The 23,398-nt window shown below is 43.3% G+C and overlaps 1 protein-coding gene across 1 annotated transcript in view; it reads left to right on the top strand.

Moving 5' to 3' along the window:
• LOC139407969 (dystrophin-like protein 1) overlaps nt 1–23,398 on the top strand; it is a 257,732-nt gene that overhangs the window by 160,927 nt on the left and 73,407 nt on the right. The window contains exon 8 of the mRNA XM_071151829.1: nt 14,074–14,218. Within this exon, the coding sequence (XP_071007930.1) occupies nt 14,074–14,218 (145 nt within the window). The remainder of the gene's footprint in view (nt 1–14,073; nt 14,219–23,398) is intronic.

Raw genomic sequence — 23,398 nt, 5'->3', positions numbered from 1 at the left:
TACTGTTGTTTAGAATTAGAATTTAGAATTTGTATAACTAAAAGACAGATTAGTCTTTTCATTGTCCTCTCTTTACAGCACTAACAATTTGCTTTACCAACAGTTTGCATGTTTTGGTTTTTGCCCTAGTACTACACAGCTGATCCAACTAATCATCAAGCTTTGATCATTTGAATCAGCTGTGTAGTGTTAGGGTAAAATCTAAAATGAGCACCCCTTGGGGTCCCGAGGACCGAGTTTGGAAAACGCTGATTTAAAACAATCCACAACTTTTTTTTTTAAACAGCTAATGATCCTCTGTGGCCAAATCATGCTTTAGTAGCCTATGCTTGAATTATTGTATTTATTTCTGTATAGACTAATTAGGCTAATAGGCTATATCATTTTAACAATTTAATTACATTTCCTTTATGAAAAGCTTCCCGTAGCCTTATGGACAGACTGCCTATGCTTGCATATTAAAAACGTAACCATGTAACCTCCATTTGCTATTCGAGTGCAGGCTACGGATTACGTTTTTTTTGTGGGCTATTCTAAATCAAAACTAATTCCACCCATAGGCTATATGTAAAGACCAGATTAAATTACGAATAGTGTGATGAGTGAGAAAATGATCAAGTGCTTGTCAAATTGTGAATGAGGAATGAGAAACTGATGACGTGTGTGCAGCCTGCGCAAAAAACAGAGCAGAGCCCATGCCTTTCATGCAACTTTTTTCAAATCATCATTACTGTCGCATAATGTAGCCTTAGAATGTATTAAAAATCAAAACATATAGCCTAACGTTTGTATCACAAATAAAGTTACGCATATAGGAGGACCTGTTTCTTTGATAACACAGAATAGCTGCATGTGTGCACTCCCTCGGAAATCGTTTGAAGGAAATATCCTTTTTATTTTATTCAGCTAGGTTCAATTGTATTCTTCATATTATAAACTAATAGAAAATAATGCCACAGAATTCTAAGCAAATCTGCTAAATTAATTAGTGTAGCCCACAGCCATATGGCATAGCCAGATCATCTGGGAATATGCCATATGGACATTCTTCTGAAATAGGCTACATTTTCTTCATTTCATGTTTTTTAGACTTGCATAAAAAAATTGTGGATCTATTGTGATGGTGTAGGCTATATTAAATTGATTTATTAGAATGTAGATGTTCTGCATCAGCATTGTGTAGGCTGTGTGTGAAATCCACGAGATGCTAAACGTGTTTATGTTAATTAATGGTCAATTACCATGAGACAAGCAGTTATTTGCAAGACAATCACTGGCTGACAAAATGTAATGACAGGCCCTACCCTAGAACATATCAATGGTTGGGCCTCCCGAGTGGCGCAGTGGTCTAAGGCCAATTACCGTGTGCCACTAGATTCTGGGTTAGAGTCCAGGCTCTGTCGCAGCCGGCCGCAACAGGGAGACCCATGGGGTGGTGCACAATTTGCCCAGCGTTGTCTGGGATAGGGGAGGGTTTGGCCAGCAGGGATGTCCTTGTCTCATCGCGCACTAGCGACTCCTGTGGTGGGCCAGGCACACGCAGTGCATGCTGCCACGGTCGCCAGGTGCATGGTGTTTCCTCTGACACATTGGTGCGGCTGGCTTCCAGGTTAAGTGGGCATTGTGTCAAGAAGTAGTGCGACTTGGTTGGGTTGTGTTCCGCCTGTCCCGAATCCGTACGGGAGTTGCAGCGATGAGACAAGACTGTAGCTACCAGTTGGATACCACGAAATTAGGGAGAAAACGGGGTAATAAAATAATAATAAATATATATAGATTATTATTATTATTCATTTTTATTTATATATATTATTTAATACTAATCTATGGTTAAATAATAAGCAAACAAAAGGATGCTTTAGAAAACATATTGAACATTTTATTCCTGTTGTAATAGTCTGATGTAGAAAATAATGTTTTTAGTCCGAAAATGCTAACATAAGCATTTCTTGACTTTTCTACCAAAACCCAAAGTGTGGAAATAAGTAACACAATAAAATAATAATACCGAGGCTATATACATGGGGTACCGGTACTGAGTTAATGTGCGGGAGTACAGGTTAGTCGAGGTAATTGAGGTAATATGTACATGTAGGTAGGGTGTACATAAAGTAGATATGCATAGCTAATAAAAAGTGAGTAGCAGCAGCGTAAAAAAAGGGGGGATCAATGCAAATTGTCCGGGTAGCCATTTGATTAACTGTTGCCGAGTAGTTACCATACTAGGCGGGAATACAACCAATAAGGATACGCTCAATGGTACAGCAGTATAACTTTTTGAGGAACGGAGGACCCACGCCACATATTTTTAGTCTCCTGAGGCATTGTCGTGCCCTCTTCACGAGTGTCTTGATGTGTTTGGGCCATGATAGTTTGTTGGTGATGGGGTCAACAAGGAACTTGAAGCTCTCAACCTGCTCCACTACAGCCCCGTCGATGAGAATGGGGGCCTGCTCGGTCCTCCTTTTCCTGTAGTCCACAATCATCTCCTTTGAGTTGATCAGGTGGAGGGAGAGGTTATTATCCTGGCACCACACTGCCAGGTCTCTGACCTTCTCACTATAGGCTGTCTCATCGTTGTCTGTTGGAAAGATTTCCGTCATTTCCGGTCACGACTTGCAGACTTATTTTTGAGTTGCTCTGCGTTTTGTTGCCAACCTGTTTTGCTACCTGACAAATTTACATTTTTACTTTTTAATTACGGTTTATATTTTTGTTTTTTCCTCCTCAACTTTTTCATTCCGGACGCTTTATCTGGACGTGGTTCGTCAGGACCTCCAACAGCCGAAGCTAAGTAGTAACATTAACATGATGCCTTCTAATTGCAGTCGCTGTACTCGCCTTACGGCGAGGATAGCTGTGCTACAAGCCCAGCTTCAGACGCAATCGCTAGGCAAGGGTAATTTCAGTGTAGGAAAGGATGAAACAGCGTCTGTGCCACCAGTAAGTACAGATAGTAGTATAAATCCCCTGGCACAGTCCCCGCAGCCGGACAACTTTCTCACGGTTTCTGGAAGGAAATGCTGTAGGAACGCTCAACCGGTGTCGCTCATTCAGCCGACAGAAACTTTCAACCGGTTTTCCCCATTAAGGGTCGGAGTCAGAGGCCGAGTCTTCTCTGGTCTCTACTCCTCCCGTTACGGGGTCTGAGACGCCGAAGCTTCCCACCATTAGCTCTGACAAATTGAAAACTCTAGTCATTGGCGACTCCATTACCCGCAGTATTAGATTTAAAACGAATCATCCAGCGATCATACACTGTTTACCGGGGGGCAGGGCTACCGACGTTAAGGCTAATCTGAAGATGGTGCTGGCTAAAGCTAAAACTGCCGAGTGTAGAGAGTATAGAGATATTGTTATCCACGTCGGCACCAACGATGTTAGGATGAAACAGTCAGAGATCACCAAGCGCAACATAGCTTCTGCGTGTAAATCAGCTAGAAAGATGTGTCGGCATCGAGTAATTGTCTCTGGCCCCCTCCCAGTTAGGGGGAGTGATGAGCTCTACAGCAGAGTCTCACAACTCAATCGCTGGTTGAAAACTGTTTTCTGCCCCTCCCAAAAGATAGAATTTGTAGATAATTGGCCCTCTTTCTGGGACTCACCCACAAACAGGACCAAGCCTGACCTGCTGAGGAGTGACGGACTCCATCCTAGCTGGAGGGGTGCTCTCATTTTATCTACCAACATAGACAGGGCTCTAACTCCTCTAGCTCCACAATGAAATAGGGTGCAGGCCAGGCAGCAGGCTGTTAGCCAGCCTGCCAGCATAGTGGAGTCTGCCACTAGCACAGTCAGTGTAGTCAGCTCAGCTATCACCATCGAGACCGTGTCTGTGCCTCGACCTAGGTTGGGCAAAACTAAACATGGCGGTGTTCGCCTTAGCAATCTCACTAGGATAAAGACCACCTCCATTCCTGTCATTATTGAAAGAGATCATGATACCTCACATCTCAAAATAGGGCTACTTAATGTTAGATCCCTTACTTCAAAGGCAATTATAGTCAATGAACTAATCACTGATCATAATCTTGATGTGATTGGCCTGACTGAAACATGGCTTAAGCCTGATGAATTTACTGTGTTAAATGAGGCCTCACCTCCTGGCTACACTAGTGACCATATCCCCCGTGCATCCCGCAAAGGCGGAGGTGTTGCTAACATTTATGATAGCAAATTTCAATTTACAAAAAAAAAATGACGTTTTCGTCTTTTGAGCTTCTAGTCATGAAATCTATGCAGCCTACTCAATCACTTTTTATAGCTACTGTTTACAGGCCTCCTGGGCCATATACAGCGTTCCTCACTGAGTTCCCTGAATTCCTATTGTAGTCATAGCGGATAATATTCTAATCTTTGGTGATTTTAATATTCACATGGAAAAGTCCACAGACCCACTCCAAAAGGCTTTCGGAGCCATCATCGACTCAGTGGGTTTTGTCCAACATGTCTCTGGACCCACTCACTGTCACAGTCATACGCTGGACCTAGTTTTGTCCCATGGAATAAATGTTGTGGATCTTAATGTTTTTCCTCATAATCCTGGACTATCGGACCACCATTTTATTACGTTTGCAATTGCAACAAATAATATGCTCAGACCCCAACCAAGGATCATCAAAAGTCGTGCTATAAATTCACAGACAACACAAAGATTCCTTGATGTCCTTCCAGATTCCCTCTGTCTACCCAAGGACGCCAGAGGACAAAAATCAGTTAACCACCTAACTGAGGAACTCAATTTAACCTTGCGCAATACCCTAGATGCAGTTGCACCCCTAAAAACAAAAAACATTTCTCATAAGAAACTAGCTCCCTGGTACACAGAAAATACCCGAGCTCTGAAGCAAGCTTCCAGAAAATTGGAACGGAAATGGCGCCACACCAAACTGGAAGTCTTCCGACTAGCTTGGAAAGACAGTACTGTGCAGTACCGAAGAGCCCTTACTGCTGCTCGATCATCCTATTTTTCTAACTTAATTGAGGAAAATAAGAACAATCCGAAATTCCTTTTTGATACTGTCGCAAAGCTAACTAAAAAGCAGCATTCCCCAAGAGAGGATGACTTTCACTTTAGCAGTGATAAATTCATGAACTTCTTTGAGGAAAATATTATGATTATTAGAAAGCAAATTTCGGACTCCTCCTTAAATCTGCGTATTCCTTCAAAGCTCAGTTGTCCTGAGTCTGCACAACTCTGCCAGGACCTAGGATCAAGAGAGACGCTCAAGTGTTTTAGTACTATATCTCTTGACACAATGATGAAAATATTCATGGCCTCTAAACCTTCAAGCTGCATACTGGACCCTATTCCAACTAAACTACTGAAAGAGCTGCTTCCTGTGCTTGGCCCTCCTATGTTGAACATAATAAACGGCTCTCTATCCACCGGATGTGTACCAAACTCACTAAAAGTGGCAGTAATAAAGCCTCTCTTGAAAAAGCCAAACCTTAACCCAGAAAATATAAAAAACTATCGGCCTATATCGAATCTTCCATTCCTCTCAAACATTTTAGAAAAGGCTGTTGCGCAACAACTCACTGCCTTCCTGAAGACAAACAATGTATACGAAATGCTTCAGTCTGGTTTTAGACCCCATCATAGCACTGAGACGGCACTTGTGAAGGTGGTAAATGACATTTTAATGGCATTGGACCGAGGCTCTGCATCTGTCCTCGTGCTCCTAGACCTTAGTGCTGCTTTTGATACCATCGATCACCACATTCTTTTGGAGAGATTGGAAACCCAAATTGGTCTACATGGACAAGTTCTGGCCTGGTTTAGATCTTATCTGTCGGAAAGATATCAGTTTGTCTCTGTGAATGGTTTGTCCTCTGACAAATCAACTGTAAATTTCGGTGTTCCTCAAGGTTCCGTTTTAGGACCACTATTGTTTTCACTATATATTTTACCTCTTGGGGATGTTATTCGAAAACATAATGTTAACTTTCACTGCTATGCGGATGACACACAGCTGTACATTTCAATGAAACTTGGTGAAGCCCCAAAATTGCCCTTGCTAGAAGAATGTGTTTCAGACATAAGGAAGTGGATGGCTGCAAACTTTCTACTTTTAAACTCGGACAAAACAGAGATGCTTGTTCTAGGTCCCAAGAAACAAAGAGATCTTCTGTTGAATCTGACAATTAATCTTAATGGTTGTACAGTCGTCTCAAATAAAACTGAAGGACCTCGGCGTTACTCTGGACCCTGATCTCTCTTTTGAAGAACATATCAAGACCATTTCAAGGACAGCTTTTTTCCATCTACGTAACATTGCAAAAATCAGAAACTTTCTGTCCAAAAATGATGCAGAAAAATTAATCCATGCTTTTGTCACTTCTAGGTTAGACTACTGCAATGCTCTACTTTCCGGCTACCCGGATAAAGCACTAAATAAACTTCAGTTAGTGCTAAATACGGCTGCTAGAATCCTGACTAGAACCAAAAAATTTGATCATATTACTCCAGTGCTAGCCTCTCTACACTGGCTTCCTGTCAAAGCAAGGGCTGATTTCAAGGTTTTACTGCTAACCTACAAAGCATTACATGGGCTTGCTCCTACCTATCTCTCTGATTTGGTCCTGCCGGACATACCTACACGTACGCTACGGTCACAAGACGCAGGCCTCCTAATTGTCCCTAGAATTTCTAAGCAAACAGCTGGAGGCAGGGCTTTCTCCTATAGAGCTCCATTTTTATGGAACTGTCTGCCTACCCATGTCAGAGACGCAAACTCGGTCTCAACCTTTAAGTCTCTACTGAAGACTCATCTCTTCAGTGGGTCATATGATTGAGTGTAGTCTGGCCCAGGAGTGGGAGGGTGAACGGAAAGGCTCTGGAGCAACGAACCGCCCTTGCTGTCTCTGCCTGGCCGGTTCCCCTCTTTCCACTGGGATTCTCTGCCTCTAACCCTATTACAGGGGCTGAGTCACTGGCTTACTGGGGCTCTCTCATGCCGTCCCTGGAGGGGGTGCGTCACCTGAGTGGGTTGAGTCACTGATGTGGTCATCCTGTCTGGGTTGTGCCGTGGCGGAGGTCTTTGTGGGCTATACTCAGCCTTGTCTCAGGATGGTAAGTTGGTGGTTGAAGATATCCCTCTAGTGGTGTGGGGGCTGTGGGTGGGGTTATATCCTTCCTGTTTGGCCCTGTCCGGGGGTGTCCTCGGATGGGGACACAGTGTCTCCTGACCCCTCCTGTCTCAGCCTCCAGTATTTATGCTGCAGTAGTTTATGTGTCGGGGGGGGGCTAGGGTCAGTTTGTTATATCTGGAGTACTTCTCCTGTCCTATTCGGTGTCCTGTGTGAATTTAAGTGTGCGTTCTCTAATTCTCTCTTTCTCTCTCTCGGAGGACCTGAGCCCTAGGACCATGCCCCAGGACTACCTGACATGATGACTCCTTGCTGTCACCAGTCCACCTGGCCGTGCTGCTGCTCCAGTTTCTTTCAACTGTTCTGCCTTATTATTATTCGACCATGCTGGTCATTTATGAACATTTGAACATCTTGGCCATGTTCTGTTATAATCTCCACCCGGCACAGCCAGAAGAGGACTGGCCATCCCACATATGCTCTCTCTAATTCTCTCTTTCTTTCTCTCTCTCGGAGAACCTGAGCCCTAGGACCATGCCCCAGGAATACCTGACATGATGACTCCTTGCTGTCCCCAGTCCACCTGACTGTGCTGCTGCTCCAGTTTCAACTGTTCTGCCTTATTATTATTCGACCATGCTGGTCATTTATGAACATTTGAACATCTTGACCATGTTCTGTTATAATCTCCACCCGGCACAGCCAGAAGAGGACTGGCCACCCCACATAGCCTGGTTCCTCTCTAGGTTTCTTCCTAGGTTTTGGCCTTTCTAGGGAGTTTTTCCTAGCCACCGTGCTTCTACACCTGCATTGCTTGCTGTTTGGGGTTTTAGGCTGGGTTTCTGTACAGCACTTTGAGATATCAGCTGATGTACGAAGGGCTATATAAATAAATTTGATTTGATTTGTGATCAGGCCTGCCACTGTTGTGTTGTCGCCAAACTTAGTGATGGTGTTGGAATCGTGCTTGGCCACGCAGTCGTGGTTGAACAGGGAGTACAGGAGGAGACTAAGCATGCACCCCTTATGACCATGTTGAGGATCAGTGTGGCAGATGTGTTGTTGCCTACCCTTTCCTTCTGGAGGCGGTCAATCAGGATGTCAAGGATCCAGTTGCAGAGGGAGGTGTTTAGTCCCGGGGTACTTGCTTGGTGATGGGCTTTGAGGGCACTATGGTGTTGAACTCTGAGCTGTAGTCAAAGACCAACATTCTCACGTAGATGTTATTTTTGTCCAGGTGAAAATCGCAGTGTGGAGTGCAATAGAGATTGAGTCATCTGTGGATCTGTTGGGGCGGTATGCAAATTGGACTTGGTCTAGGGTTTCTGGGATGAAGGTGTTGATGTGTGTCATGGCCAGCCTTTCAAAGCACTCCATGGCTACAGACGTAAGTGTTACGGATTGGTAGTCATTTAGGCAGGGTGCCTTGGTGTTCTTGGTGGTCTGCTTGAAACATGTAGGTATTACAGACTCTCTCAGGAACAGGTTGAAAATGTCAGTGAAGACACTTGCCAGTTGGTCAGCGCATGCTCTGTGTACATGTCCTGGTAATCCATCTGGCCCTGCAGCCTTGTGAATGATGACCTGTTTAAAGGTCTTACTCACATCGGCAACGAAGAGCGTGATCACACAGTCATCCAGAACAGTTGGTGCTCTCATGCATGCTTCAGTGTTGCTTGCCTCGAAGCGCACATAGAAGTAATTTAGCTCATGTGGTAGGCTCATATCACTGGGCAGCTCACGGACGGGCTTCCCTTTGTAGTTCATAATAGTTTGCAAGCCCTGCCACATCCGACGTGCGTCAGAGCCGGTGTAGTAGGATTCAATCTTAGTCCTGTATTGGCGCTTTGCCCTCTTTGTTGGTTCATTGGAGTGCATAGCTGGATTTCTTATAAGTGTCCGGGTCAGAATGCCGTTCCGATGCACTGAAGCAGGTGACTGATGTGGTGTACTCCTCTATGCCATCGGATGAATCCCAGAACAAATTCCAGTCTGTGCTAGAAAAACAGTCCTGCAGCTTAGCATTTGCATCATCAAATCAAATTCAATTGTATTTGTCACATGCTCTAAATACAACAAATACACCTTACCGTGAAATGCTTACTAACAAGCCCTGTGTTGTGTTGTTGTATGTGTCGAACTGCTTTGCTTTATCTTGGCCAGGTTGCAATTGTAAATGAGAACTTGTTCTCAACTTGCCTACCTGGTGAAATAAAGGTGAAATAAATAAATAACTTTCTGCTTTAGTTTTTGCTTGTAAACAGGACTCAGGAGGATAGAATTATGGTCAGATTTGCCAAATGGGGGGCGAGGGAGAGCTTTGTATGCATCTCTGTGTGTGGAGTAAAGGTGGTCTAGAGTTTTTTCCCCTCTGGTTGCATGCTACATGCTGGTAGAAATGAGGTAAAACAGATTAAAGTTTTACTGCTTTAAAGTCCCCGGCCACTAGGAGTGCTGCCTCTTGATAAGCATTTTCTTGTTTGCTTATGGCCTTATACAGCTCGTTGAGTGCGGTCTTAGTGCCAGCATCAGTTTGTTGTGGTAAATAGACAGCTACAAAAAAATATAGATTATAACTATCTTGGTAAATAGTATGGTCTACAGCTTATCATGAGGTACTCTACCTCAGGCGAGCAAAACCTTGACACTTAGATTTAGCACACCAGCTGTTATTGACAAATAGACACAGACCACGACCCATCGTCTTACCGGAGGTAGCTGTTCTGTCTTGCCGATACACGGAAAACCCATCCAACTGTATATTATACATGTCTTTGTTCAGCCACGACTTGGTGAAACATAAGATATTACAGTTTTTAATGTCCCGTTCGTAGGATAGTCTCGAACGGAGCTCAAACGGATCTTATTCAGTTTATTCTCCAATGATTGCACGTTGGCCAATAGGAAGGATGGTAGAGAGGGGTAACACACTCGCAGACAAATTCTCACAAGGCACCCGGATCTGCGTCCCCTATATTGGCGTCTTCTCAGGAAGATGACGCAGACAGATAGGCCCTAAGCAAGTTTGCAGTATTTCGTTTTTTTCTGGAATTCCTGATGGCCCGCCTCCAGGTGGTGAAGGTAGGAAACAACACCTCCACTTCGCTGATCCTCAGCACAGGGTCCCCACAAGGGTGTGTGCTCAGCCACCTCCTGTACTCCCTGTTCACCCATGACTGTGTGGCCACGCACGCCTTCAACTCAATCATCAAGTTTGCAGATGACACAACAGTAGTAGGCCTGATTACCAACAATGACGAGACAGCTTACATAAAGGAGGTGAGGGCCCTGGGACTGTGGTGCCAGGAAAATAACCTCTCACTCAATGTTGATAAAACAATGGAGCTGAGCGTGGGCTTCAGGAAACAGCAGATGGAGCACCCCCTATCCACATCGATGGGACCGCATTGGAGATGGTGGAAAGCTTCAAGTTCCTTGGCGTACACATCACTGATGATCTGAAATGGTCCATTGTAGTGAAGAAGGCTTGCCACCTAGAACCCTCAAACTTTTACAGATGCACAGTTGAAAGCACCCTGTCGGGCTGTATCACGCCTGCTACAGCAACTACACCGCCCACAACCGCAGGGCTCTCCAGAGGGTGGTGCGGTCTGCCCAACACATCACCGGGGGCAAACTACCTGCTCTCCAGGACCCCGACGTCACAGGAAGGCCCAAAAGATCATCAAGGACAACAACCATCTGAGCCACTGCCTGTTCACCTGCTATCATCCAGAAGGCGAGGTCAGTACAGGTGCATCAAAACTGGGACCAAGAGACTGAAAAACAGCTTCTATATCAAGGCCATCAGACTGTTAAATAGCTAACACTAGGCGACTTCCACCCGTTTACATAACCCTGCACATTAGAGACTGCTGCCCGATATACAGTGCCTTGCGAAAGTATTCGGCCCCCTTGAACTTTGCGACCTTTTGCCACATTTCAGGCTTCAAACATAAAGATATAAAACTGTCTTTTTTTGTGAAGAATCAACAACAAGTGGGACACAATCATGAAGTGGAACGACATTTATTGGATATTTCAAACTTTTTTAACAAATCAAAAACTGAAAAATTGGGCGTGCAAAATTATTCAGCCCCCTTAAGTTAATACTTTGTAGCGCCACCTTTTGCTGCGATTACAGCTGTAAGTCGCTTGGGGTAAGTCTCTATCAGTTTTGCACATCGAGAGACTGCATTTTTTTCCCATTCCTCCTTGCAAAACAGCTCGAGCTCAGTGAGGTTGGATGGAGAGCATTTGTGAACAGCAGTTTTCAGTTCTTTCCACAGATTCTCGATTGGATTCAGGTCTGGACTTTGACTTGGCCATTCTAACACCTGGATATGTTTATTTTTGAACTATTCCATTGTAGATTTTGCTTTATCTTTTGGATCATTGTCTTGTTGGAAGACAAATCTCCGTCCTCTCCGGCCAGCCAACGTGGGCAGTAGGGCAGTTAATGAAGTTGGGAGACATGTTTGATATGAGCAGTTGTTTAAATGGTAATAGATCTTCCATTCCGGTTTCAGTGAGCATACCAAAGTAAGCTGAACGAAGCCGGTGATAGTAGGCTTGTGGATGTTCATTTCGAGCTTGTCTGATATTGTTAGCCAACGAGCTATCGTGTTTGCGAGTCGCAGAACCACTGAATTCTATTTTCAAAACCGTGGCAAGTTTAGCATAGTCGTTTTGCACGTGTTGCTCTTGTAGACGGATGAACCTTGTCACGTGTCTGTTGGACGTTAAGGATCTTTTGGTCCTAGACTTGGCACTCCGGTACTGCTTGCAAGTGCGGTACCAGAGAGAACAGTCCATGACTTGGGTGCCTAGAGTCTTTGACAGTTTTTTGGGCTTTCCTCTGACACCGCCTAGTATATAAGTCCTGGATGGCAGGAAGCTTGGCCCCAGTAATGTACTGGGCTGTACAAACTACTCTCTGTAGCGTCTTACGGTCAGATGCCGAGCAGTTCTCAATGGTGCAGCTGTAGAACTTTCTGAGGATCCCATTTCAAATCTTTTCAGTCTCCTGAGGGGGAAAAGGTGTTGTCGTGCCCTCTTCGCGGCTGTCTTGGTGTGTTTGGACCATGATAGTTTGTTGGTGATGTGGACACCAAGGAACTTGAAAATCTCAACCCGCTCCACTACAGCCCTGCCAATGTTAATAGGGGCCCGTTCGGACGCCTTTTCCTGTAGTCCACGATCATATCCTTTGTCTTGCTCGCATTGAGGGACAGGTTGTTTTCCTGGCACCATAGTGCCAGGTTTCTGACCTCTTCCACATAGGCTGTCTCGTCGTTGTCGGTAATCAGGCCTACCACTGTTGTGTCGTTAGCAAACTTAATGTTGCAGTCATGTTTGGCCATGCAGTCGCGGGTGAACAGGGAGTACAGGAGGGGACTAAGCACGCACCACTGAGAGGTCCCAATGTTGAGGATCAGCATGGCAGACATGTTGTTGCCTACCCTTACCACCTGGGGGGGCCCGTCAGGAAGTCCAGGATCCAGTTGCAGAGGGAGATGTTTAGTCCCAGAGTCCTTAGCTTTGTGATGCTTTGTGGGCACTTTGGTGTTGAACGCTGAGCTGTAGCCAATGAACAGAATTCTCACATAGGTGAGTATGGGAATGGGAATTTTCCAGAATGGGAATGAGAATTGTCCAGATGGGAAAGTTCAGTGTGAAGTGCGATTGAGATTGCGTCATCTGTGGATCTATTGGGGCGGTACTCGAATTGGAGTGGGTCTAGGGTATCCAGAATGATGCCGTTGATGTGTGCAATGACAAGCCTTTCAAAGCACTTCAAGGCTACCAAAGTGAATGCTACACAGTGGTAATCATATAGGAAGGTTACCTTCGCTTCCTTGGGCACAGGGAATATGGTGGTCTGCTTGAAACATGTAGGTATTGCAGACTCTGTCAGAGAGGTTGAAAATGTCAGTGAAGACACTTGCAAGTTGCTCTGCGCACGATTTGAGTACAAGTCCTGGTACTCCGTCTGGCCCGCGGCATTGTGAATGTTGACGTGTTTATACAGTTGGAAGTTTACATACACTTAGATTGGAGTCATTAAAACTAGTTTCTGGTTAATAAACTATAGTTTTGGCAAGTCGGTTAGTCATTTTTCCAACAATTGTTTACAGAGAGATTATTTCACTTATAATTCACTGTATCACAATTCCAGTGGGTCAGAAGTTTACATACACGGGTCTAATTGTGTTGCTGTTGCTGTCCTGGGTCTCTGTGGGTCTGTTTGTGTTTGTGAACAGAGCCCCAGGGCCAGCTAGCTTAAGTGAATCTTCTCTAGGTTAATCTCGCTGTAGGTAATGGCTTTGTTATGGAAAGTTTGGGAATCGCTTCCTTTTAGACGGTAGTAGAATATAACGTCTCTTTTCTGGATTTTGATAATTAGCTGGTATCTGCCTAATTCTGCTCTGCGTGCATTATTTCTTGTTTTACATTTTACATTCACAGCATTGTGAAAGTTATCTGTGGTGCTGATGTTTAGGCCTAGGTTTCGTTTTTTGTGTGCTCAAGGGCAACGGTGTCTAGATGGAATTTGTATTTGTGGTCCTGGCAACTGGACCTTTTTTGGAACACTATTATTTTTGTCTTACTGAGATTTACTGTCAGGGCCCAGGTCTGGCAGAATCTAAGCAGAAGATCTAGGTGCTGCTTGTAGGCCCTCCTTGGTTGGGGACAACAGCACCAGATCATCAGCAAACAGTAGATATTTGACTTCAGATTCTGGCAGTGTGAGGCCGGGTGCTGCAGACTGTTCTAGTGCCCTAGCCCTAATTTGTTGATGTATATGTTCAAGAGAGTGGGGATCGAGCTGCATCCCTGTCTCACCCCACTGACCCGTGGAAATGCATTTCAATGTTTTTTGCCAATTTTAACTGCGCACTTGTTGTTTGTGTACATGGATTTTATATTGTCATGTTCTCTCTCTTGGTCTTTCTCTCTCCCAACTCCTCCTCTCTCCAGTCCCAGGCCATGCGTATTGTGCGGACGGTGGGCCAGGCGTTCGAGGTGTGTCACAAACTCAGCTTGCAACACACACACCAGAACGCAGATGGACAGGAGGACGCAGACAGTGACAAGACTTGCAACGAGGAGTCCACATTCTCAGGTGCATCCACACAAACACACACACACACACACACACACACACAAACACATTCCTGATTGAGTGTAAGATGCTATTTGAGGGGATAGTGTCACAGATGAGTCAGTCTAATAGAGAGACTGTGGCTGTGGAACAGAACAGAATAGTGGTGGGATGACTCTGGCTCCAGTAACTACAGGGCCCTTTCATATGCAGATTTTTTTTCTTATCTTTATTTATACAGGTTCTCATTGAGATAATATCCCTTTTCCAAGAGAGACCTGGTCCCATAGCAGCAGGGGGAACAACGTTTCAGACAAAACAACTTACAGTGCCTTGCGAAAGTATTCGGCCCCCTTGAACTTTGCGACCTTTTGCCACATTTCAGGCTTCAAACATAAAGATATAAAACTGTATTTTTTTGTGAAGAATCAACAACAAGTGGGACACAATCATGAAGTGGAACAACATTTATTGGATATTTCAAACTTTTTTAACAAATCAAAAACGGAAAAATTGGGCGTGCAAAATTATTCAGCCACCTTAAGTTAATACTTTGTAGCGCCACCTTTTGCTGCGATTAATACTGTAAGTCGCTTGGTTATGTCTCTATCAGTTTTGCACATCGAGAGACTGGAAGTTTTTCCCATTCCTCCTTGCAAAACAGCTCGAGCTCAGTGAGGTTGGATGGAGAGCATTTGTGAACAGCAGTTTTCAGTTCTTTCCACAGATTCTCGATTGGATTCAGGTCTGGACTTTGACTTGGCCATTCTAACACCTGGATATGTTTATTTTTGAACCATTCCATTGTAGATTTTGCTTTATGTTTTGGATCATTGTCTTGTTGGAAGACAAATCTCCATCCCAGTCTCAGGTCTTTTGCAGACTCCATCAGATTTTCTTCCAGAATGGTCCTGTATTTGGCTCCATCCATCTTCCCATCAATTTTAACCATCTTCCCTGTCCCTGCTGAAGAAAAGCAGGCCCAAACCATGATGCTGCCACCACCATGTTTGACAGTGGGGATGGTGTGTTCAGCTGTGTTGCTTTTACGCCAAACATAACGTTTTGCATTGTTGCCAAAAAGTTCAATTTTGGTTTCATCTGACCAGAGCACCTTCTTCCACATGTTTGGTGTGTCTCCCAGGTGGCTTGTGGCGAACTTTAAACGACACTTTTTAAGCATATCTTTAAGAAATGGCTTTCTTCTTGCCACTCTTCCATAAAGGCCAGATTTGTGCAATAGACGACTGATTGTTGTCCTATGGACAGAGTCTCCCACCTCAGCTGTAGATCTCTGCAGTTCATCCAGAGTGATCATGGGCCTCTTGGCTGCATCTCTGATCAGTCTTCTCCTTGTTTGAGCTGAAAGTTTAGAGGGACGGCCAGGTCTTGGTAGATTTGCAGTGGTCTGATACTCCTTCAATTTCAATATTATCGCTTGCACAGTGCTCCTTGGGATGTTTAAAGCTTGGGAAATATTTTTGTATCCAAATCCGGCTTTAAACTTCTTCACAACAGTATCTCGGACCTGCCTGGTGTGTTCCTTGTTCTTCATGATGCTCTCTGCGCTATTAACGGACCTCTGAGACTATCACAGTGCAGGTGCATTTATACGGAGACTTGATTACACAAAGGTGGATTGTATTTATCATCATTAGTCATTTAGGTCAACATTGGATCATTCAGAGATCCTCACTGAACTTCTGGAGAGAGTTTGCTGCACTGAAAGTAAAGGGGCTGAATAATTTTGCACTCCCAATTTTTCAGTTTTTGATTTGTTAAAAAAGTGTGAAATATCCAATAAATGTCGTTCCACTTCATGATTGTGTTCCACTTGTTGTTGATCCTTCACAAAAAATACAGTTTTATATCTTTATGTTTGAAGCCTGAAATGTGGCAAAAGGTCGCAAAGTTCAAGGGGGCCGAATACTTTCGCAAGGCACTGTACATACACTAACACAACATTAAACAAAACTATAAACACACATACTGTACAACAATTACATATTACATTAAAAACACAAACCTCTTGACTAAAAACAGCTGGCCGAAAAAACAATTACACTCTATGATATATACATCAATCAAGTGTTTAAACTCCACCAATGAAACTAGATCATTACATTTTAAAATGTTCAGGAGAGAATTCCAGGACCATGGTGCTAAGTAACTAAAACTATTTCTACCATGACCTGTTCTAATTTTTGGTACTGTTAGAAGCAAATCAGAATGGGACCGTAATTTATATTTATTTACTGGCCTGACTAAAAAAGAACAGAGATAAAATGGCATATTACCCAAAATGGCCTTATAAATCAGTGTATACCAGTGTTTAAGCCTACGCAAGGTCAATGACGACCAGCCAACAGCGCTGTAGAGATCACAATGATGTGTTAGACGTTTCTGATTTGTAATGAACCTGAGGGCTGCATGATACACTGAATCAAGTGCTCTCAGGGTAGGCCTGCATATATATATAACATCACTAAAATCTAAAACCAACAGTAATGTACATCGTACCAGCTCCTTCCTGGCCTCAAAACAAAAACAAGCCTTATGCCTGTAATAAAATCCTATTTTCAGCTTGAGCTTCCTTATCAAGTTCTCTACATGCACAGTGAAGCTCAGCTTATCATCAACCCACACACCCAAATATTTGTACACTTTAACTTGCTCTATAGTATGTCCAGCCAATGGAGCAATTACATGATTTGTAATATGCCTGGCATTTGAAAATACCATGCATTTTGTTTTACCCGAATTTAGAATCAACTTTAAATCATACAGATTCTGTTGTATGATGTTACAAAGCCCACAGCATCCCCATGTGCCACCCTCCTATACCCTCCTACCAGTGTTAATTTTGACTATTTTTTTGATTGTCTAGTCTTAGTAAATTTGATTAAAATGTAATTAAGTATTAGTCACATTTTTGTCAATTGAATAATGATTTAGTCTAGTTATTACCAAAATGACAAACAGTGGGCATTTGAGTCAAATAAATGCCCTTTCATTTTAGTCAAATAAATGCCCTTTCATTTTTGTCACATTTTAGTCACATCACATTTATATTGCCTCATTAACATATAGTAAACATTAATCACTGACTTCCATGTGCACAAACATACTTACCTTGTCCTGCCAACATATTTTTCTGCATAATTAACATTACATACAAAGCAAACATACACTCAGAAGCAGAGCGAGACACACACACACAGACGGAGCCAGAGAGAAAGAGAGAGGTAGAGATCAAATACAAATCTTATAATCAGCTATTAAAGACTACCCACTGGATTCTCCAATCACATTGAATGAACTACAGGACAAAATATAAACCCTCCAACCCAAAAAGGCCTGTGGTGTTAATGGTATCCTAAATGAAAGGATAAAATATACAGACCCCAAATTCCAAACTGGCTATACTTAAACTCTTTAACATCATCCATCCTTAGCACTGGCATCTTCCCAAATATTTGGAACCAAGGACAGATCACCCCAATCCATAAAAGTGGAGATAAATTTGACCCCAATAACCACCGTGGGATATGCGTCAACAGCAACCTTGGGAAAATTCTCTGCGTTAACATTAACAGCAGACTCGTACATTTCCTCAGTGAAAACAATGTACTGAGCAAATGTCAAATTGGCTTTTAACCAAATTCACCCTGCACACCCTAATTGATAAACTAACAAACCAAAACAAAGGTAAAGTCTTCTCATGCTTTGTTGATTTCAAAAAAGCTTTCAACTCAATTTGTCATGAGGGTCTGCTATTCAAATTAATGGAAAGTGGTGTTGGGGGAGAAACATAAGACATTATAAATTCCATGTACACAAACAAAACAAAAATGTTTGTGTACCCACTCCCTTCAACATATATATCAATGAATTGGCGAGCGCACTAGAACAGTCTGCAGCATCCGGCCTCACCCTACCAGAATCTGAAATGCCTACTGTTTGCTGATGATCTGGTGCTTCTGTCTACAACCAGGGAGGGCCTACAGCAGCACCTAGATCTTCTGCACAGATTCTGTCAGACCTGGCCCGATTCCAGTAAATCTCAGTAAGACAAAAATAATGGTGTTCCAAGAGTAAATAAAAAATTATACCTACCTTGGCCTAAACATCAGCACCACAGGTAACTCCCACAAAGCTGTGAACAATCTGAGAGACAAGGCAAGAAGGAAGAAGAAGGGCCTGCTAACAATACTTGAATCAGTTATAGAACCCATTGCCCTTTATGGTTGTGAGGTCTGGGGTCCGCTCACCAACCAAGAATTCACAAAATGGGACAAACACCACATTGAGACTCTGCATGCAGAATTATGCAAAAATATCCCATGTGTACAACATAAAACACCAAATAATGCATGCAGAGCAGATTTAGGCCAATACCCGCTATTTAACAAAATCCAGAAAAGAGACGTTAAATTCTACAACCACCTAAAAGAAGTGATTCCCAAACCTTCCATAACAAAGCCATCACCTACAGAGAACCTGGAGTAGAGCCCCCTAAACAAGCTCGTCCTGGGGCTCTGTTCACAAACAGACCACACAGAGCTCCAGGGCAGCAACACAATTAGGCCCAACCAAATCATGAGAAAACAAAAAGACAATTAATTGACAAATTGGAAAATAATTTACAAAAAAAGTGGTCCTGGTCCAAGTGCTCAAGTCTGAATCACTGAATCACTAGAATAGATAAAGTTATTTACACAGTCATATACAGTGGGGCAAAAAAGTATTTAGTCAGCCACCAATTGTGCAAGTTCTCCCACTTAAAAAGATGAGAGGCCTGTAATTTTCATCATAGGTACACTTCAAATATGACAGACAAAATGAGAAAAAAAATCCAGAAAATCACATTGTAGGATTTTTAATGAGTTTATTTGCAAATTATGGTGGAAAATAAGTATTTGGTCACCTACAAACAAGCAAGATTTCTGGCTCTCACAGACCTGTAACTTCTTCTTTAAGAGGCTCCTCTGTCCTCCACTCGTTACCTGTATTAATGGCACCTGTTTGAACTTGTTATCAGTATAAAAGACACCTGTCCACAACCTCAAACAGTCACACTCCAAACTCCACTATGGCCAAGACCAAAGAGCTGGATAGGGGGGTACTCCCTCCTGCTGTTTTCTGAAGTCCACGATCATCTCCTTTGTTTTGTTGACGTTGAGTGTGAGGTTATTTTCCTGACACCACACTCTGAGGGCCCTCACCTCCTCCCTGTAGGCCGTCTCGTCATTTTTGGTGATCAAGCCTACCACTGTAGTGTTGTCTGCAAACTCATGCTGTTTGGGTGGCCACATTTAAAATACCCAAATGCGGGACAACAGGATGATTTTGCGGGACAGTGAAGCCTAAATTATTACCTTTTTTTTCGTTAATCACCACCTTAGAAAAAGTGCCATCCATTTCGTTGTGCTAGGCTTTGAAACAAAGACCATATTTTTAACTCACTTTCAACCTCTTCTTTCTTCAAATTGATCAATCATAGTGAGGTGGGTTTTAAAAGCACATACTCTTTTGATTGATTTTATATATTAGACCATTTCTTTTAAATACATACAGCGCCTTGCAAAAGTATTTATCCCCTTTTTTCCCTATTTTGTTGCATTACAACCTGTAATTTAAATGTATTTTTATTTGTATTTCATGTAATGGACATAGACAAAATAGTCCAAATTGGTGAAGTGAAATGAAAAAAATAACTTGTTTCAAAAAATGAAAAAAATAATAATAAATGTAAAAGTGGTGAGTGCATATGTATTCACCCCCTTTGCTATGAAACCATTAAATAAGATCTGGTGCAACCAATTACCTTCAGAAGTCACATAATTAGTTAAATAAAGTCCACCTGTGTGCAATATACAGTTGAAGTCGGAAGTTTACATACACTTGTTTTTCAACCACTACACACGTTTCTTGTTAACAAACTATAGTTTTGGAAAGTTGGTTAGGACATCTACTTTGTGCATGACAAAAGTCATTTTTCCAACAATTGTTTACAGACAGATTATTTCACTTATAATTCACTGTATCACAATTCCAGTGGGTCAGAAGTTTACATACACTAAGTTGACTGTCTTTAAACAGCTTGGAAAATTCCAGAAAATGATGTCAGGACATTAGAAGCTTCTGATAGGCTAATTGACATCATTTGAGTCAATTGGAGGTGGACCTGAAGATGTATTTCAAGGCCTACCTTCAAACTCAGTGCCTCTTTGCTTGACATCATGGGGAAATTGTAGTCCTCCACAAGTCTGGTTCATCCTTGAGAGCAACTTCCGAACGCCTGAAGGTACCACGTTCATCTGTACAAACAATAGTACCCAAGTATAAACACCATGGGACCACGCAGCAGTCATACCGCTCAGTAAGGAGACGCGTTCTGTCTCCTAGAGATGAACATGCTTTGGTGCGAAAAGTGCACATCAATCCCAGAACAACAACAAAGGACCTTGTGAAGATGCTGGAGGAAACAGGAACAAAAGTATCTATATTCACAGTAAAACTAGTCCTATATCGACATAACCTGAAAGGCCACTCAGCAAGGAAGAAGCCACTGCTCAAAACGGCCATTAAAAAAACAGACTACGGTTTGCCAAAATGTCCATTCCAAAATGGACATTCATTCCAAAATGGAAAGAATATGGCACCACAACAAACCTGCGAACAGAGGGCCGCACACCAAAACTCACAGACCAGGCAAGGAGGGCATTAATCTGAGAGGCAACAAAGAGACCAAAGATAACCCTGATGGAGCTGCAAAGCTCCAGAGCGGAGATTGGAGTATCTGTCCATAGGACCACTTTAAGCTGTGCACTCCACAGAGCTGGTCTTTACAGAGGAGTGGACAGAAAAAAAGCCATTGCTTAAAGAAAAGTATATGGGAGACTCCCCAAACATATGGAAACAGGTACTCTGGTCAGATCAGACTAAAATTGAGCTTTTTGTCCATCAAGAAAAACGTTATGTCTGGCGTAAATCCAGCACCTCTCATCACCCTGAGAACACCATCTCCACAGTGAAGTATGGTGGTGGCAGCATCATCCTTTGGGGTTGTTTTTCATCGGCAGGGACTGAGAAAATGGGTTCTTGCTGTGAGATGTTACCCCTCTCTTCCATCAAGGCACCAGCAAGTTCCCAGACATTTCTGGGGGGAATGGCCCTAGTCCTCACCATCCAATCCAGCAGGGATTGAGATCCGGGCTCTTCGCTGGCCATGTCAAAACACTGACATTCCTGTCTTGCAGGAAATCACGCAGAGAACGAGCAGTTTGGCTGGTGGCATTGTCACACTGGAGGCTCATGTCAGGATGAGCCTGCAGGAAGGGTACCACATGAGGGAGGAGGATGTCTTCTCAGTAACGCACAGCATTGAGATTGCCTGCAATGACAACAAGCTCAGACCGATGATGCTGTGACACACCGCCCCAGACCATGAAGGACCCTCCACATCCAAATCGATCCCGCTCCAGAGTACAGGACTCTGTGTAACGCTCATTCCTTCGACGATAAACGTGAATCCGGCCATCACCCCTGGTGAGACAAAAACGCAACTCGTCAGTGAAGAGCACTTTTTTCCAGTCCTGTCTGGTCTAGCGACGGTGGGTTTGTGCCATAGGTGACGTTGTTGCCGGTGACATCTGGTGAGGACCTGCCTTACAACAGGCCTACAAGCCCTCAGTCCAGCCTCTCTCAACCTATTGTGGACAGTCTGAGCACTGATGGAGGGATTGTGCATTCCTGGTGTAACTCGGGCAGTTGTTGTTGCCATCCTGTACCTGTCCCGCAGGTGTGATGTTCGGATGTACCGATCCTGGGCAGGTGTTGTTACACGTGGTCTGTCACTACGAGGACAATCAGCTGTCCGTCCTGTAGGGTTGTCTTAGGCATCTCACAGTATGGACATTGCAATTTATTGCCCTGGCCACATCTGCAGTCCTCATGACTCCTTGCATCATGCCTAAGGCACGTTCACACAGATAAGCAGGGACCCTGGGCATCTTTCTTTTGGTGTTTTTCAGAGTCAGTAGAAAGGCCTCTTTAGTGTCCTACATTTTCCTGACTGTGACCTTAATTTCCTACCGTCTGTAAGCTGTTCGTGTCTTAGCGACCGTTCCACAGGTGCATGTTCATTAATTGTTTATGGTTCATTGAACAAGCATGGGAAACAGTGTTTAAACCCTTTACAATGAAGGTCTGTGATGTTATTTGAATTATCTTTGAAAGACAGGGTCCTGAAAAAGGGACGTTTCTTTTTTTGCTGAGTTTATAAGACATGTCTATGTCCTGGAAAGTTGGATATTACGTAGAATGTAATTCTAGTCACATTAGCGCATCTTTGCAACAACCGTCCCAGTATAGGGACACCGATCCCTCAGTTTCACTTTGGAACCGATCAAGACGGACTCTGTTTTTCAAGGTGAAGAGACAACTTATTGTCATATGGCCATTTACTCACATTCAGAAGTTCAGCACAGAGGCCTTCCTCAACTACATTTTTGTCTTTGTGGGAAACCAACAGTGCATAATAATCTGCATAGAGGAAAAGTTCACATGTACAGGCAGATTTCAGATAATGTATATACAATAGAAAGAAAAGTGGAACCAGCACAGTCCCTTGGGGTACCCCGCAGTTCAATATTTTGGGTTTAGATAGGGTCCCATCCACATTTACGATCTGTGGTCTTCCTTGCAATTAACTGCTAACCCATTTTACTGCTACGTTGTTAAAGCCCATGGCTCTTAGTTTGTTTAACAGAATCTCATGATCCACGCCTTTTGGAGATCTAACAAAATTTCCCTACGTCTACTTCCTTCCTTATTTGGTCAGTTAGATATTGTAGGCAAGTGTCGGTGGAATGGGATTTCCTAAAGACAGATTGGCGCTCATGTTAGGAAATATAACTGTCAATCTGTTCGGACATGATCTTTTCCGTGACCGTCGATAAAACACACAGGATTGAGACAGGCCGATAGTTTCCATGATCTAACTTATTAAAATGTTTATATAAAGGAATGACCCTTGAAAGTTTTAGTTCACTGGGAAAACACCCCAGTGCAATAGACATGTTTATAATGTGAGTTACACAGGGGGTGATAAATTGCGCAGAATCCCTTATAAATCTGTCGGGAATGTTGTTAAGGCCAATTGCAAGTTCTTTCAGCTTATTTAGCACAGTTGACTCA

Source organism: Oncorhynchus clarkii, chromosome 4, assembly GCF_045791955.1.
Source record: "Oncorhynchus clarkii lewisi isolate Uvic-CL-2024 chromosome 4, UVic_Ocla_1.0, whole genome shotgun sequence".
Taxonomy (NCBI): domain Eukaryota; kingdom Metazoa; phylum Chordata; class Actinopteri; order Salmoniformes; family Salmonidae; genus Oncorhynchus; species Oncorhynchus clarkii.
Note: the sequence above shows the minus strand (reverse complement) of the source record. Positions and strands in the feature narration are given on the sequence as shown.